Source organism: Scomber scombrus, chromosome 22, assembly GCF_963691925.1.
Source record: "Scomber scombrus chromosome 22, fScoSco1.1, whole genome shotgun sequence".
Taxonomy (NCBI): Eukaryota; Metazoa; Chordata; class Actinopteri; order Scombriformes; family Scombridae; genus Scomber; species Scomber scombrus.
In genome coordinates, this window is record NC_084991.1 from 18949927 (window position 1) to 18967168 (window position 17242).

The 17242-nt window shown below is 40.2% G+C and overlaps 1 protein-coding gene across 1 annotated transcript in view; it reads left to right on the forward strand.

The window, feature by feature from the left end:
- Positions 1-17242, forward strand: part of plxna4 (plexin A4) — a 197816-nt gene that overhangs the window by 152060 nt on the left and 28514 nt on the right. Inside the window, 13 exon segments of the mRNA XM_062443560.1 lie at positions 787-883; positions 2607-2797; positions 6998-7149; positions 8250-8373; positions 9758-9894; positions 10501-10668; positions 10864-10957; positions 12713-12952; positions 13457-13603; positions 14440-14674; positions 15905-16011; positions 16013-16048; positions 16195-16211. Of these exon segments, the coding sequence (XP_062299544.1) occupies positions 787-883; positions 2607-2797; positions 6998-7149; positions 8250-8373; positions 9758-9894; positions 10501-10668; positions 10864-10957; positions 12713-12952; positions 13457-13603; positions 14440-14674; positions 15905-16011; positions 16013-16048; positions 16195-16211 (1745 nt within the window).

Sequence of the window (17242 nt, forward strand, 5' to 3'; positions counted from 1 at the left end):
AGCTACACACACGCACACACACACACACACACACACACACACACACACACACACACACACACACACACACACACACACACACACACACACACACACACACACACACACAGATACCAGCTGAATGATTTTTTCCTCTCTCATGAAATGGGGTAGATGAGACGAGAACCTGACTCTGTCTCTCATACACAGCCATCCCTGCGATCATGCTCCATTCACTGACTGAATAATACATTGACAGCAATGAAAGACTAGCATGAAAAAGGCTTTATGCTGGTCTTGATGCTAATCGTCTGTTGATACAATAACATCTCATCTTCCTGTCTATCTTCATCACTCTGAGTGTGTGTGTCAGTGTCTGTGTGTAGAGATGTCTGTGGGATATGTGTGTATAATCATAGTACAATCCAAATATTGTACTTTGATTGAGCCGTGAAGGAGGGAAACTGTAATTTAGCGGAAAATTATGATTCTAGCACCAGCCCTCCATGCTGCTAGTGTTACAGAACCAAATGAAAAATAATCTTGTCTTTGAAAGCACACTGGTGTGTATTGTGTGTGTTTGTGAATTTAGTGTATGTGTGTCAGTTCATGTGTGTATTCACTGTGTGTACAGCCACCTGTTGATGATGCGTTTTGCATTCAAAGGAGTGTCGTGATAGCAGAAGCTTTTGGACTTGGAGATAATAGACAGTTTAAAGTAGCTGAACAGTTTCTCGCTCTCTCTTTCTCTAACATACTCTATTCCCTGTATCCCCCTCTTTCCCTCTCTGGTTGCCATGGTGATAGTATTTCTATGATGGGATGGAGATGAGCAGTCTTCCTGTGGAGCTGACCGTCATCTGGAACGGAGATTTCAGCATCGACAACCCCGCCCACAACAAAGGTGAGCATTCGTAGTGGCAAGAGCATGTATGCATGCACACACACATACACACATACACACATACACACACATATATACATATACTTATAAATCCATACCAGCTCTTTCCATAGTTCTCTCATAAACAAACATAGTCAACATAGTCTCTTATAAACTATCACTTATACATGCACACACACACAGTAAAGCCGCTGCCTCCCCATTGTTGCCCTTGGAGCTGGTGTCCATGGCAACAGGCAGGCAGTGTGCTGAGGTGCAGCATCCATCCCCTGATGTTGCCGTGTAGAGTGGTTAACTTTAACACATCCTCTCTTACTATTTCTTTCTGTAGGTCTCTTTTTCCCCTCTCTGTCTATCTGCACTGCACGGTTGTCTCTGTCATTTCCCAACTCTCTAAATTCCATTTTCTTGCCTCCTCTAAAATTTCTTTTCAGATGTGTCTCTTATTTGTTCTGTCAACATCTCTCTGGGACTTGTGAAATGTATCCATCTCTGCTACCATTTCTTCCGTCCATCCTAATTTTATCTCTTTCTTATCAGCAATCCAATTTGCTTTACTGTCATAAATTTCAGAAAACCAGTATTTGCAAAGCATATATCTACAGCTGAGTAGAATAATTTTAATAATAACCAATATATAACCCAAATGATCAATTCTGAATACAAGTCAGCAAAAGTTAAATTATTGTCAGTCAGCTGTCATCAGGCTGAATGTAAGCAGAACAAATAAGTATACATAAGATGTATGTCTCTGCCCTTCACTCGTTTTTCGTACATCTACTGACAGTGTACTGTATCTAGAATGACAGCTCAGTGCTGAAATTTTAAGCATTCAGCATTCAGCCGCTGAGCGTTCAGTTTGGCCACTGGCGATCCACCACTGTGAGTGATCCATGCTGGGGCAGGAAAACAGTAGTATGCTGGGGGTTGTAGTTTTCTGACAGGAAAACAACTCATTTTAACCAAAGGCAGTAGATTCAGGCATCAGAAAACTATTGTTAAAATGTGGATGATATGCCAACATGACACTGTGCTGTAAGGCAAAGTTTGCACAGTGTTTGTAGTTGTGTGTATGAATCAAATACAGAGTACAAAACATATCCCTGAGCATAGGTGTAAAATCAAAGAAGCAAGAAAGTTACAGAGAGATGCTTCAACCAGAAAATCCTCTCAAGCTTTCCTCTACATTTGTTTGCCTGTGGAGGAAGGGGGTTCCACTGTAGGGCATTGTCTGATGGACAGATCACACTTGCATCTAATGGCAATTAAAAAGAAAATGGCTGGACCGTTGCCATGGAGATGATATGTTAAACGTGTGGTGGGTGAGCTGAAACGAGCCATGCAGGAAACTCAAAGAGAGAGGGTAAGGGTGGAGGGGAGTGTATAGTTATGATGATAGAAGGAGAGATAATGAGACAAAGATATCAATGAATGTCACTATCAAAATGTTTGTTGTTCGCAAACAGCAGCTGACAGACATTGAGAGAGATAGGCAAAGAATCCAAATCTTAGTTTGTTCAATGTTTTGAAGTGTTTGTCAGTCACTTAGGTTTTTCTCTAAAATATATTTGCATGCATTTGCAGTTCTGTAATCATTTGTACAAAGGTTGTTCACTTCAAATTCTTCACTCTTTCTCCCTCTCATTACCGTCTTCCCTCCCTCCCTCCCTCCCTCCCTCGCTCCCTCCCTCCCTCCCTTCTTGTCTTCTTTCCTCTTTCACAGTCCATCTGTACAAGTGTGACGCCCAACGTGGAAGCTGTGGTTTGTGTCTAAAGGCAGACCCGCTGTTCGGGTGCGTTTGGTGTAAAGGAGAGAATCGCTGCACCCTCAAACAACACTGCCCCCACCCTGAGAACCAGTGGCTGGAACACAACGGCATCAACAGCAAGTGCACCCACCCACGGATCACACAGGTGAGACACACACACATTGAGATACATCCATCGATCACATACAGTAAGTCTGCATATACAATACGATACTATAAACCCTAACTCCCCTAACCCTAACCCTACATGTGCCAAGAAATGCAAACACTGATGGAAGTGCCTTTTTTAGTCAAAAGCTTAATTACAGTGCACTGACGGGAACATACTTATCAAATACTAGTTACCTCTGGCAGTGTGGCAATTGATCGTTTCAACGTAATGGCAGTGCCTGTGAGTCAATACCAGCTATTCAGTGTGCCAGAATTTGAGAAACTATATATTTTACACCTTTTTCAGTGCAGTTACAAATCTCACCCATCAAAATGTAAGAGTAATAATGATATACTAGAATCAAAATTGCAGTTATCATGAATTGGCAGTTTTCTATAAAACAGTTAGTGGAACAATCATTGCTTGTGACAGAATGTGCTCCTGTTATTTAACCATTTGACCAGACTGACACACTCCATGATAGACAGTCCATGTTAGACCTACTGTAGAAAGAAGACTAATCATCCTCGCACTTGCTAGTTATCAATCACCTCTACACAGATGCAGACATAACCCACACTTAACCCAGCATGGTCCTGTAAACCACAGGCACAGTGTGGGGCAAATAGATTTGACCCCTAGCATAGACAGATAAAAAGGGGCAATAGCAGAAGGGATAAGGGTCAGTGAGATGGAGGATAAGAGGATACAAAGGAAAGATGGATGGAAAGCTGCCCAGATGAAGGGAGAGGAGGATGGATTGGGTTTACATGAAAAGAGAGGTGATGACAGATGGGGTAGACTGAGCCAGAATAGTGTCACATGAGGCTGAAGGGGTTGAAGAAGACCCCCCGCACCCTCCACTTTTCCCCATGATGGATATAAAGATACTCTCTGCATCATTTTCCCGAGGAGGAATGTTGGGAGCAGATGGTGAGTGACTGGAGAGGGGGGATGAAGCCAAACGTGGATAAAAAGACAGAAAGGGGAATCCCTTCTGTTGTCCTGGGGAGTGATGGGTTTGGACAGAGACAGGGAAGAGGGATACAGGAATGGAAGTGTAATCCCTTTTCCGCTTCCCACTCCCTATATCCTTCCAGATCCACCAGCATACAGATAAGTGGCTGACCTCTGTGGAGATTTGGTGAAAGTCATAAACCATAAGCCTTATTGTTTCTTGTAACCTTTAACGTTACAGTATAATTGTTCAACTTCTCAATTCTCCTCTAGATAGAAAAGTCTGAAATCTATGGACACTGATGATATTGTCTCCAAAACAGCAGACTTATTTGCTTGACCTTCTCTTCTTCTCATTGAATCAAATCAACTCTAAGGTAGTTGATGAGAAAATGGTGATATTTTGTTCCTCGTTCAGCTCATTAAAGAGTCTGGATCAGTCTGACGCACTCTTTCATTCCTCCACTCTAATGTTTGTCTTCACCCTGAGCAGTGGATTTATTCTTGGAGATGGGCCCTGTATTTCTCCTTACATCCCTGGGGCTGCAGCAGGGACATATTGCAGCCTTCTCACGTCCCCCATAAAAACTGTCAGTGGGTGAGGAGTGAGGACTTTTCCAAGACGACCGGGGCCCTAATGCATTCTAATACGCTTCATTATAATGACAACTCCCATCAACAATATGAGAGGGAGAGAATCACATTGAAAGATGGGAAGAGAAAGGGAGAGAGACTGAGAAGTGATTAAGTGTTTGCCTCTATCCAACCGTCAATTATCTTGTCAAAGTCACAAATCTAATCAACGCCTCATTGCGTCTCCCTCTCTCTCTCTATCTCTCTCTTTCATTCTTTTGCTCCTTCCTTCTCCTTCACTTTTCCTCTTAAAGTCTTCCTCCCTCTCCGTCTTCTGTATTTGCTAATAAATGGAGAGCCACGATGTATTGTGTGCAATCTTTTTAATTGCATGTATTGTAGCCCTGTTCCCAGAAGGCTCTTTTTTTCATTAAGATATCAGCAGGGAGTCTTATTAATCAGACATTGAACCATACGATAGCAATATCTCTCCCATGACAGCGACAGGACTTGTGTTGTACATGACCTAGCTGGAGCTTGCCGCTGTCATTTGATTGGCTAGTTTCTTTCAAGCCCAGCTAGTTCAAATTGTTTTAGTCCACTTCTTTGAAAAATAATCAAATCGTCAAATGAAACTCTTTTGATGTACATACAGTCATACCATGAGGATTATCCCACTACACCATACCAGATATAAGATAAAGCCAAACACTTTCTTACTCAGTGCTATACCTGTGAACACTGCAGGGGGTCACGCTGCCAGCTATGAACTGAGCAGAGAAACAATGAGCGTAAGCCTCAGTAAAAATCCTTGGTATGGCTATTTTTCAGGAGGATGGTGACATAGCACCATTAAAGCTGGGCCCCTGCCTGCAGCATGCAGCATGGAGGACTTCTATTTGGCAGAGACAGATATGAGCAGACTATTCTGTGTCCGTCTCTAACATCCATCCATCTGGGCTGGCCTGATGATTTCTACCCACGCACACATACACACACACACACACTTGCAGCCTGAAAAGTAATTGTGTGAGTAAAATGTTGATGGATGTTGGAACCGCCTCATCAACAATGAGAGATGGTACGGATAAATCAAATGATACTGTGATTACTGCTAAGATGTCACCCAATGCCAAGTTTTAAGCTTATCTTATTCAATATATTGTTGTGATTTTCCATAAATACAGGATTGAGAAATTTACAATTCAAAGTCTTGACCCCATAGCTGTCACTGGAGCTGCTATTTTGTCATTTATTGTCTCTTTTGTGCAGCCTTTTTTCTCGTCTCTTTGACCTATTTCTGAGAATTACATAATATGGCAAAAGAAACATTTTACCTTTTTCCAAAAGGAATTTTGATTAAATTAAACTCCATTGAATAGTCATAATTGTGTACCCATGTGTTCGTGTGTGTCAGAGCTCTGATCTATATTACTTTGGCAGAGGGCTTTGTTAATACTTCACAATATTCTAATTTGACTGGCGAGAAAGACAGAGCAATGGTGGTCGAGTGAGGTAGAGAGTGAATGAAGAGAGTGAGTGGTAGCAAGAACAATGCCGTGAATCAGATAAATAAAACTAAATAAAATTAAAGCTCAAATAAACACACCAACACCTCTAGAAACCCTATGGGAAGGTGCCACGTTGCCGGATGTTGTGTAAATGCAGCCAAAGCAAAGGCTTATCCTGTCTGCTGTGACCTCTCTGCTCTGCGTGTGTGTGTGTAGCTCAGCCCCGCCCTCGGTCAAGCAGTCACAGCAACAGCAGAGGAGCAGCACACAGCGGAGGAGAGAGACAGAGAAGCAGGGGAAACACTGAAATACATAAGTTATAGCTATGCTATGAATCCGGACCTCTAACCTACATGCTGTTATTGGCCGGGGGCTACACATCCACTGCCCAAAGCTAGATGCCAAGAAACATCCCAAACACAGCAACATCCACTGAGAAAATACAGGCAAAGGGCAGGGTCTCTGTAAATAAATACACCACACATTTCTGTTGGGTCTTGTTGGTTATTTTTTTAGAAAAGTCCTGCACACTGTGCCTTTTAACATTGACCACTGTGAAGCCACTGCTCTGTTATGATAACACTTCTGTAAAACATCAATATACTGCACTGCACCATCCAAATCTCTATTACACTCCAAACTGTTTCAGATTAAATACAAATGTTGGTGTATGAAAGTAAAAACTGAGATCTGGAAATAGTGTGGAAAAGGGTTTGAATTGCTAATGGGAATTGTGTAACAACAACAGATTATGGGAACATATTGTCATTTTTTTTGGTCTTTGGAAAATAAATGTGATTCAACCTCATTCATTTTGTTTTAGAAAAAAATATGAATAAAAACATAAAAGTGCTGTTGACATTACATACTTTAAGTACATGTGAGTTTTTGCATGCACCTTTGTCTTGCTTATCTACATGTGCAATAAGACAACTGTTCAACCAGAAACACTTCTAGTGTAGCTTTCTCTTCTTCTGAGTGCTGCTGATTTTCCTGAGAGATTTTTACTGATGCTTCAGTTTTAAAGTATATAAGTTGTTATTTTCTTCTGCTGAGTCACACCCTAGATTGTTTTTTTATGATGTCCTAATGTCTGTTATTCAGAAAAACATCAGATCTTCAAAAACATCAACCTATTTTTCAATCTCAACAGATTACTCCTCTGCGGGGTCCCAGAGAGGGCGGCACACTTGTGACCATCCGTGGTGAGAACCTGGGACTGGAGTTCAGAGAGATTCAGGGTAATGTGAAGGTGGCTGAAGTGGAATGCACACCCATACGTGAGGGCTACATCCCTGCTGAACAGTAAGTCACATTTTGTTGCCATTGTTGTCATTCTCAATTTACATTCCTGCAGTTTGATTGATCCCATTTGCATAAACCCGTTGATAAGGATAAGTCAAAGAATATATCTGATCCACAGGAAAACAAAATCATAAATTCAGCTTTTTTCTTAAAATTATTTTATTTTTTTGCTGTACCTTTACTTACCATAATCCCACTGAAAGCACTTTGACCACAGCTCAACACTTGAGTCAGACACAGCGTTATGTTACCTGTGGTTACTGACACTGTAGCGCAATAACAACTCAACCTGACTGTCGAATCTTGAGTCAGAGTCCTCGCTTCAGGGTCTGTGTCAGCGTGTGAGGAAGCAAGAGAGAAAGTTAGTGACTAAAAGATTGAGCAAGAAAGAGAGGCAAACTAATACCAGATTGGCCTGGAGTGAAGTTTAATTTAACTTCAAGTCACAGCATAACACAGAGTATAAGAAACTTGTATGTGTATTGCTTTGGGCACATAGAACCACTCAGGTCTCCATATTTTCTGCAGCAGTGGCACAAATACAAACACACACACACACACACATACACACACAAGCATACACAAGCCCATAATCATTTTGGAAGTTCAGGAGGTTACATTTAGTTGACATTTCTGTTTAATCCGGTGCTATGGGTCCTTACAGGTGCCATCTACCAAATTATTTTAAACTATTTTAAAGTTGGCTTATCAACACATGCAGTGCTTCTCCTGCTAAGAAAGTAAGTTGTGTGCCAGCACTTTCTAAGCAAATGCTGACCTAGCAGAAGAAGTAGCTAGTAGTATTTCAGGTCATATGCAAAAAGGATAGAGACTTTTTGCTTTTTCTTCCACAAGTTGGCAGTGGAGATGGAGTTGCTGCCAACTAACACGTTATTTTTATTAAGGTTTTAACATAGGTTGAAGTAAATTCTCATTATGCTAGCTGGTCTGTGCTGGCAAAAAAAACTGCTGCAAGTTTTTCAATAGGTTGTCACATAAGTGTTTTTGTGTGTGGGATATACATGTGGGTGGGTGTTCATATGCATAAGTTTCTTTTTGTTATATATTCTACATTGTTGTCTGTATGTGTGTGTTCACAGGATTGTGTGTGAGATGGGCAAAGCAGAGAAGAGTCAGTATACTGGGAACGTGCAGGTCTGTGTTGGGGTTGGAGAATGCAGACCAGAATTCATGGCAAAGTCCTCCAAGTACTACTACTTTGTGGTGAGTCTCTATTTTCATCTCTTTGTCTTTTTGTATTAACATATGTATTTTTTTAATGAAAAAGTGGTGATAAATGTATTTAATTTTTCTATTTGATGGTTGAAATGACTCTAGATGATGGATTCATTACATACAGTGTTGTGCCTGTATGAGCAGGAAGACATCCATGCTGCATATGTCACCCTCTGCATGTTAGCACCTTGCTGGTTGTTGGTCTGTATTCTCACCTACCGTGTTAATACTCTATAATACTATTTGACTGGGATCCAACATGATGTGGTTCTCACCAACAGTTTCTCTCTCAGCATTTATCTCGTGCATGTATCAGCAGTGCAACATGACTGGCAGTCGCTGAGTGCCAAATTAGAAAGAAACATGTCCACTTATAAAAACATTTTTTTCTGACACTAACACACACTTGCTGTGTTTTTTTTTCAACAGTCTGAATACAGCACATGATTAATCAGCATCACTCAAATACTAGCACTTAGAAATAAATCTGCACTTGTTGCCATTATGTACTCGTTTTATGCAGTGATATCATTTTTACTGCCATCCATTAATGGGTGCTGGCCGAGGTTTATTTGTCAATGGGATCCCTGAACAGGATATTATGATGTTAGGTCTAGATGTCACACCATACAGCAGGCTAGAGATGAGATTATAAGAAGGCCAAAAGGACTGTAGGAATATTTACCATACTGTATGTGCAGTTTCCAATGCAGTATATCAGCTCCTGCTATGTCACTTTAAATTGATATATTTTCCCACAGTATATGTAGGACAAGTGAGTGCAGATTAAGTTTTATATAGTAACATTCAAAAGTGGTTTTAGCTGAGCACACTCATTCGGTTGATGATTTTTTCTTCTAGAGCTCACTGCTTATTAAAATAAGCCAGGAGTCTAATCATATTGAAAACATTTGGGTATCAGCCTCTAATGTTAGCTTTGCTACTTTGTAGAAGTAGAAAGAGTTTGCAGTATGTTTAACAAAGAGTTATGACTGGACCTAGAATTTCTATGACAATGTTTTGTATAATTTCATTAGAATATACAGTATGTGTTATATCAATACAAAACAAGATTATTTTGTCTGTATTCTCACAGCATGCCTATCTGTTTTTATTTACATACATTTAAAACATTAACAATATTGAATAAAAATGTAAAGTAATTCACATATCCCTCCTCTTGTGGTGATTACTATAATTTTACCCCATAATTTAAATACAGTATGAGCCCTATTTGATTTACTTAGCCTGTACAGTTAAGGCAGCTTATGGTCTCAGTCAGTGTTTTTTTCACTGTGTAATATATTTCTCTACTTGATTTGATTTCATCCTTTTTATTGACTTGTGTAATTTCACTCTGCCCTTTCTCCAGATCCCAAGGATTCACAACCTGAAGCCCAGCCGAGGGCCAGTCTCCGGGGGAACCATTGTCAACATCACCGGCAGCCACCTTGACGCTGGGAGCAATGTGTCAATTATGTTTAAGGACCAGCCGTGCACTTATCTGAGGTTAGTGAGGAACAAGCCAGAGCTGACCAGTCATACTTAAACGGTCAATCAAAAGCTCAGTTCAAAGCCAATGTTAGGCTTTTTACCAAAAAATAGTTTAACTGCAGAGATAAACGTCTCTGACTGTTCCCATCTTTGCTACATAATTTTCAGTAGATCATTGTCTGAGTTAATGTGTAACAGTCATTGTTCTGTCATCGACTGAGACCATTATTTAAAATCTTTAAAATGTGGGGGTGATCAGGGAATGGTGTCATGAATTACAAATTGTGATTTCTTATATGTAAATGATTGGGAGAAGACAAGTAATTATTGTGTAATCCAACACTCAACCACTTAACTCTAATCAATGCCGAATTTTCAGTCAATGAATTATACATCCATGTCCACTTAACCAGCCAGTCAATGGTTTTAAACCATTTAGTAAGCAGCATTAACAGCGATAAGCTGATGAATTGTGAGTGTCTACACAATGTGATATCTTGTCTAAAAAGATCTATATTACATAACTGTACCGTCTGCCCCTTTATACCATATTTTTATCTAATATGCAGTTTAACCATATTCATTACACATAACTAAAGTTTCATCCTATCATCATTTTAGGAGGGGTGGCCTATGGCTCACATGCCGAACTCATGCTTCCCTGAATGGATACGGAAACGTGTCTGTGTCTGTGAGCATAGACAAGGCTCACCTACAGAAGGACCTGCGGTTTGAGTATGTGGAAGATCCCACCATAACCAAAATAGAGCCAGAGTGGAGCATCTATAGGTAAGAACAGTGCTTGGATCAGGGAAATTGTTTTTTTTAGTGAGATGGCGACTTATGACAGAAGAGTACAAAGTTTGCAATGTTACAATTTTGCATCAGTGACCAAAGCCAAAGTCTGTGCATCATAACACCTTCTGTTAAAAATAATCAGGAGCATGTTGAACTTTGTTGTTAATCTTTTTTTTTCTTTTACAGTGGACACACTCCAGTGACAGTGACAGGAACTAACCTGGACATAATTCAAACCCCACTCATCAGAGCCAAATACAACGGCCACGAGACACTCAATGTAAGTAATTGTTAACACGAATAATGTGTGATATGAAACAAGCTGCCTGGATAGTTGGAAATCATCCAAAATGACTGAATGAATTGCACTACACACAGTCAATATAACATCTGTGAACATTTGTGAACAAATAAACAGATATAATTTCTCTCCACACCACAACAACAATAGAGAAAAGTTTTGATATTAAACCAAAAACCACAGATTGGCCCTTATCAAATTCTTTTGACCCTTTATTCACCCTTTTTACCCAGGAGAGGGCAGATAAAGCCATAGAGGGCCCTCTGTGGTCTTATTGAATGAAGAGGGAGTAACAAAAGGTGGTAATGCTATCTTCATGCTCCAATTGAGCATAAGCTTACGCCACATTTAACATCTGCTCGCATGTGCCTGTACGAGGCATTGTGTCTCATTCTACTGTATACGCAGCTTGTACTTTGAACCTTACATAAATGAAAAGTGCCGATGGACTATTTGGACCACGTCTCACTTTCTCAGTCTTAGACAGCTGCAAAAAATGTTGCACTGAGTGAGAGTCTCAAGTGCATTTTCCAGTATTGAGCAAGATCTGTACACTGACACTTTTTTGCAGCTGTACAGGATACATGTCGGTGATGCCCTGAAGACATTACCAACATGTATCCTGTATCCACGGACATCGACAAGCAGCCAATTAAAGTGACAGGCAATAGTTTGGCTGCACCACTGAAGTAACTGTTGGAATGTGAAATCTCTGAATGAGACCTTTGCTTGTGGTTGATTTGTCAATGTCCCGACAGACTGAGAGGAATGGAGATGTTAGAGTGATGCTGAAGGGTGTATAGTATGACAATGACGGATTGGACAATCTGTTCTTGTTTATAAAACTGGCTCAGAGCTGTGAATAAAGAAGAGAGTAAAGATGAAGTATTTAAAAAGCATCACATGTCAAATGAAAAGACTAGGGCAAAGACAAAGATCAACAAACCAAGAGTGAGACATGACAGTGAAAAAAAAGATGTGAGAGACACCGTAATTGAGTGGTAAAGTGGTATAGAGAAAGATAAAGAATACGTGTCAAAGAGAGAAGAAAAGATCATAGGGGAGTATAACGGGACAGGGGATAAAGACGTGATGAGAGAGTGGGGGTGTCTCTCTGCAGGGTAATGAAGGAATGGTAGGACCTAGTTATCACTCCTGAATCTTCACACATCAAAGCCTGATTGTGGCGAGACCGCACACTATCTCATTTGGTGCTTCCTTTGAATGAAAATAGTCCAACAGGTTTTTCCTTTGCACTTTTTGAAATCTAGGAGCTTCCAGTTAGAATTGGTTCTCCAGTGGGTCGAATGAAATTTAAACCTGTGACATAAAAGATTCACGCTATTAACTGGCTTGGCATATAGTGAATTTGGGGCATATTCAAATGCCACTTCGGTAGAGCTTGACTTGCAAGAAGGCGGTATGTAGTTGAGTATGTAGTATAATGAGATCCAGTCATGAAAAGTGATAATAATAATGCATAGTTACATGCAGTACCTTAACTAAGATGGTAATAACAGGAACACCTCCCTAAAGACATGTAAAAAATGACAAAATGAAACTGAAAATGAATGAAATTTTCTGTATGTAATTTTTATTTTTGTGTCAGTTTACACGATAACTTATTTGATAGTCACCATTTCTCTGCTTCAACCATTTAATTTAATTTACAGACAATATGTTCATTCATCAATATAAACACTTCTTTCTCTCTCTGTGTGTTTCTTCTGCCAGTTGTGCCAGGTGCTAGGCCCTACATCCATGCTGTGCCAGGCCCCAGAGCTGCCCATCAGCCTGGCCAGGCAGCAAGAGGTGCCTGAAAGACCTGACGAGTTCGGCTTTAAACTGGACGATGTGCAGGCTCTTATGGCACTCAACAACACCAACTTTATCTACTACCCCAATCCAGAGTTTGAACAGCTCAGCGTGTCTGGGGTGCTAGAGCTTAAACCTGGATCACCCATCATACTGAAGGTAAGGGGGATAGATATCACACACCCACTTTTAATTTACAGTTAAATCCGATCATTCATCGACTATTAGTGGAGTGTTTTTGAGCAAATTGTTAAAGAGAAACAAAACTAGCAAATGTAACAAACAAAATTAGATATTTTGTCACTAAAGATTGATGGATTAAGGAGTGAAAAACGGTTTGGTGCAAAAACTGATTATTTTATGTTATGTTGTGTACGTGGCATGATATTTGTATCAGAAAAATATTAATATTTGATGTTGCTTTCAACCAAATTGCCAGAATTAGCATGCCTGTTAATATTAAATAAGAGGCAGACAGTTCTGGTTATGCAAATCTATTTTATATCCATTACTTGATTTAATAATTTCAGACTGTTGCCCATAATACTGTAAATGTAATTTTGTAGTATAATTTATTATACTATATCATTATCAAGTGCATGATTAATTTGACCCAAACTCCCTTATCCCTCCTTTTAATGATACATGATTACTCTCCTGCAGGGGCGGAACTTCCTTCCACCAACCAGTAGTGGAAATGGAAAGCTGAACTACACAGTGCTGATAGGCGAGAAGACCTGCATGTTAACAGTGTCAGAGACCCAGTTGCTCTGTGAGTCACCCAACCTGACGGGTCGGCACAAGGTCCTGGTGAGTGACAGACACACACACACACACACCACACATACACATACACATACACAGAAACACACACACACATACACACATATCAGATAGGAAGGCTATGGTAGAGAAGACAGGAAGACAGACCTACAAATCGATTGACAGTTTGACAGACAGACGGACATTTCTCGTGTTGCTTTCTATCCATCTGCTTGTCCACTTCCAGACAGACTACAGCACTAATCCAATCAGCCATGTGGTTCCTGTTACTGCCCACAAGCAGACAAAAGACAAACAAATAAGCCTTCAATAAGAAGGATTAGGGCCCCAGCAAACTCAATAAAGATTCCATTTGTGGTTTTAAGAGGGACCACTTTGAACAAAGCGCTTCCTAATGTTACCACCTGAACCCAGCGTCATAGAAAGAGATGGACAAATTACTGTAAAACAATTAGAAGTAGTGCAAATAAACAGATGTGTGTACACATTGTAATTGCAATCAATATGTCTGTCTGACGTTTTTAATCTTGATCTTACAGACAAATATGTATAACAGTCCAAAGATCCTTCAGATTGACATTATCATTTTATGGTTTATAAAATATTTGTCGTAAGTCTTTGCCTTGAGCATCACTGTAGTACATTTTAAGAGTTTGATTGCCACTTCTTTCATAAATTAAACCTCTTACAAGTGCTATTACTGAAGCGATATTGAAATGAAGCTCTGATTATAGTTCTGGTATACTTCACATATCTTATGTTTTATCAGTACCATATTCTCTGAAAAAAAAAAATTAAGTAAATGTCTGTATTCATACATAATAGTAATTATAATCTGCCTCTTGTTCTATTACTATCCCAAGGCTCGTGTGGGTGGAATCGAGTTTTCTCCAGGTGTGGTCCACATCACGTCTGACAGCCCGCTTAGCAGCACAGCAATCATTGGCATTGCTGCAGCAGGTGCCCTGCTCATCCTCTTCATTGTGGTGGTGCTCATCGCCTACAAGCGCAAGTCTCGTGAGAGTGACCTGACCCTGAAGAGGCTGCAGATGCAGATGGACAATCTTGAGTCACGTGTTGCACTGGAGTGCAAAGAGGGTAAGAGGGGAGATGCTGATTACAGCGGATTATATTGATTTTGAGTGTTTCTTACTGTATACACTCATCTAATTGTGCTACATTGCAAATGTTCAAAGTTTTTGAATTTATCAACTATTTCAAACAAGGAAACCTGTAAAACAAAAAAAATCTCTTGTGTCTTGTGACGACTACATTTGAATACTCCACATTGAACATTCAAACTTTGCCCCTCCTTTCTGGCCCAACAAGGGAGGAAAAGAGAAGAGAGCGGTGGTTGAGCAAGTGTATTAGAGAGTGAGCAGTGCTAGTGAGAAAGAAGCTGTGAGTCAGAGTAATGAGATGTTATTTTTCTGATTGTTTCACAGCACTTATGTTCTAAAGCACAAATAAAACTCACCCACTCTGTGCTCTGCATGTGTGTGTTGGTCAAACACAGCTACAGTAGAAGAGCAGCACACGGCAGCACAGAGGAGAGAGACAGAGAAGCAGGGGAAGCAAATAAAAAACACAGCAATGCAGCACGGTCCCTACGTTTCAAATCCTGACCTCATACCCTGGACGCTGTTATTGGCTGGGGGCTGAACACCCCACTGCCCAGAAGTGTCCAGAAGACAGCTAAATAATTAATTACAGGCAGTGGGCCCAGTTTCTGCAGATAAATACACCACCACACACTTCTACTGGGTCACAAGTGACGAATGAGAGGGAAAATGAGAGAAAATGCTGCATAGTATGCCTTTAAAGCTGGAGTATTGGACTTTTGTCTCCCCCTTGTGGCAGTGAGAGTAATTACAAAAACACTGATACATGCTTATGTCATAGGCTCCACCCCAGCGTTTTCGCTAATGTTGCCGCTACAGCCCCCCATGAAGTGACTAGTTTCACTATCAGAAGTCGCACAATTAAATTATATTATCCCACCCCTTCAAGTTAGCCAAGAGCTAACCAGAAGTTAGCCGGCTCACCCAGCGAAAGTCTGCATTCATGCATTAGTCCAGCCACCTGACACTAAATTAAAAACTCCAGTAAACAGTGAAATACAGAGAGATTCATCTAGTTGGTGATGGGCTTAATCAGCACTGTGTGAACTCGTTTGACAAGGGCGTAAATGTAACGTCAATGTTATGTCTCGCCCCTTTCAATGCTGCTTCGTATATCTAAGAAACTGAGCTAATGGTTGTAGAAATACTATAATAAGCTAATTATTATGTAAAACTAACCGGTTTGTCTATCTCATGTATCTGTCAGCTTTTGCAGAGCTCCAGACAGACATCCATGAGTTGACCAGTGATTTGGACGGAGCAGGGATCCCCTTCTTGGACTACAGGACCTACACCATGAGGGTCCTTTTCCCACGGCATTGAGGAACATCCTGTACTCAAAGACCTGGAGGTATGGGTTACAAACACTTTGTATGTAGGGAAATAAAAGTCAGGTTCTGTACAAGAATGCTCCAGGGCCAAGTGCAAAGTATACAACAGCTATAAAAATCATTATTTGCCAGTAAACATAATTTTGTACCATTTGTCTGATTTCAGTGGCACAAACAGCACAAGTTTGTGTACCTGTTCCTCAGTCACTATCAAATAACAACTGCAATGCAATTACCCTCATTTGAAAAGAGAGCAAAATGAACAAGCAAATTAACAATGTGGTGGGGTCACAGTAGGTGATGTTGTTTGTGTTGCTGTCTGTTAAACAAAAGCCTTCTGATGGCCGACAACGAGACTTTTTCAAAAACAAACAAGGCAGCCCTCAAATCAGGAGAGGAGTCTCATTAATAACTCTAACAACATGAGACACCTCACCATTTTCTCTCTCACACCTTAAAACAAATTAAAAGTCAATCAAAAAAAAAAAAAAATCAAGCCATTTATCCCCAGTGGTGACATTGATAGACAGCCATAATTGAGCAGGTCGTCTTGTTTCCATTAAGAGAATGATGGACCCCCCATTTCACTGCCCTCAGGGTTGGCCACTCTATCCCTGATGAGAATTTCCCAGTAATAAGCAATATTAATTATGTTTTAATTGGTATAAATTTCAAACTGTATGAGAGTATAATGTGGAATAGGGGCCTAATGAAAAAAGCAGCGGGCTTGTCTTACGCAGTTGATGGCTTCTTAATTGTTATTGATTGTGTCGGAGGATTTAAAGTCAGGTTTTTGACTGGGCTGTAGACAGTTAGAAATAACACAGGTATTAGAAAGCCTGTCAAGGTTTACAGAAAAAAATGGGAAATTCCACACAAAATATATATATAGGTATCCCCAGCATAACTACACCATAGGAAGATATTAAAATACAGTCTGGTATGTGTCCTTTCAGTAGAGCCTGCTTCTTGACATTTTATTTGTTTCTTGTAACTGTTAAGGTTTATTCTTAGCAGTCAAAATCACTTCCTTTTCATCTATTTTCTCAACCATTTTACTTTACTCCTGAATCCCATTTTTCCCTCTGCTTTTGCACAGCCATTACTATTTCCCCCCTTCCCTGTTGATCTTTACAACGGAAACAGTTCAGTTTCAGCTGCAAGACTCACTTATTGTAATTTTACCGTTCCACATATCTACTCAAATATTACAG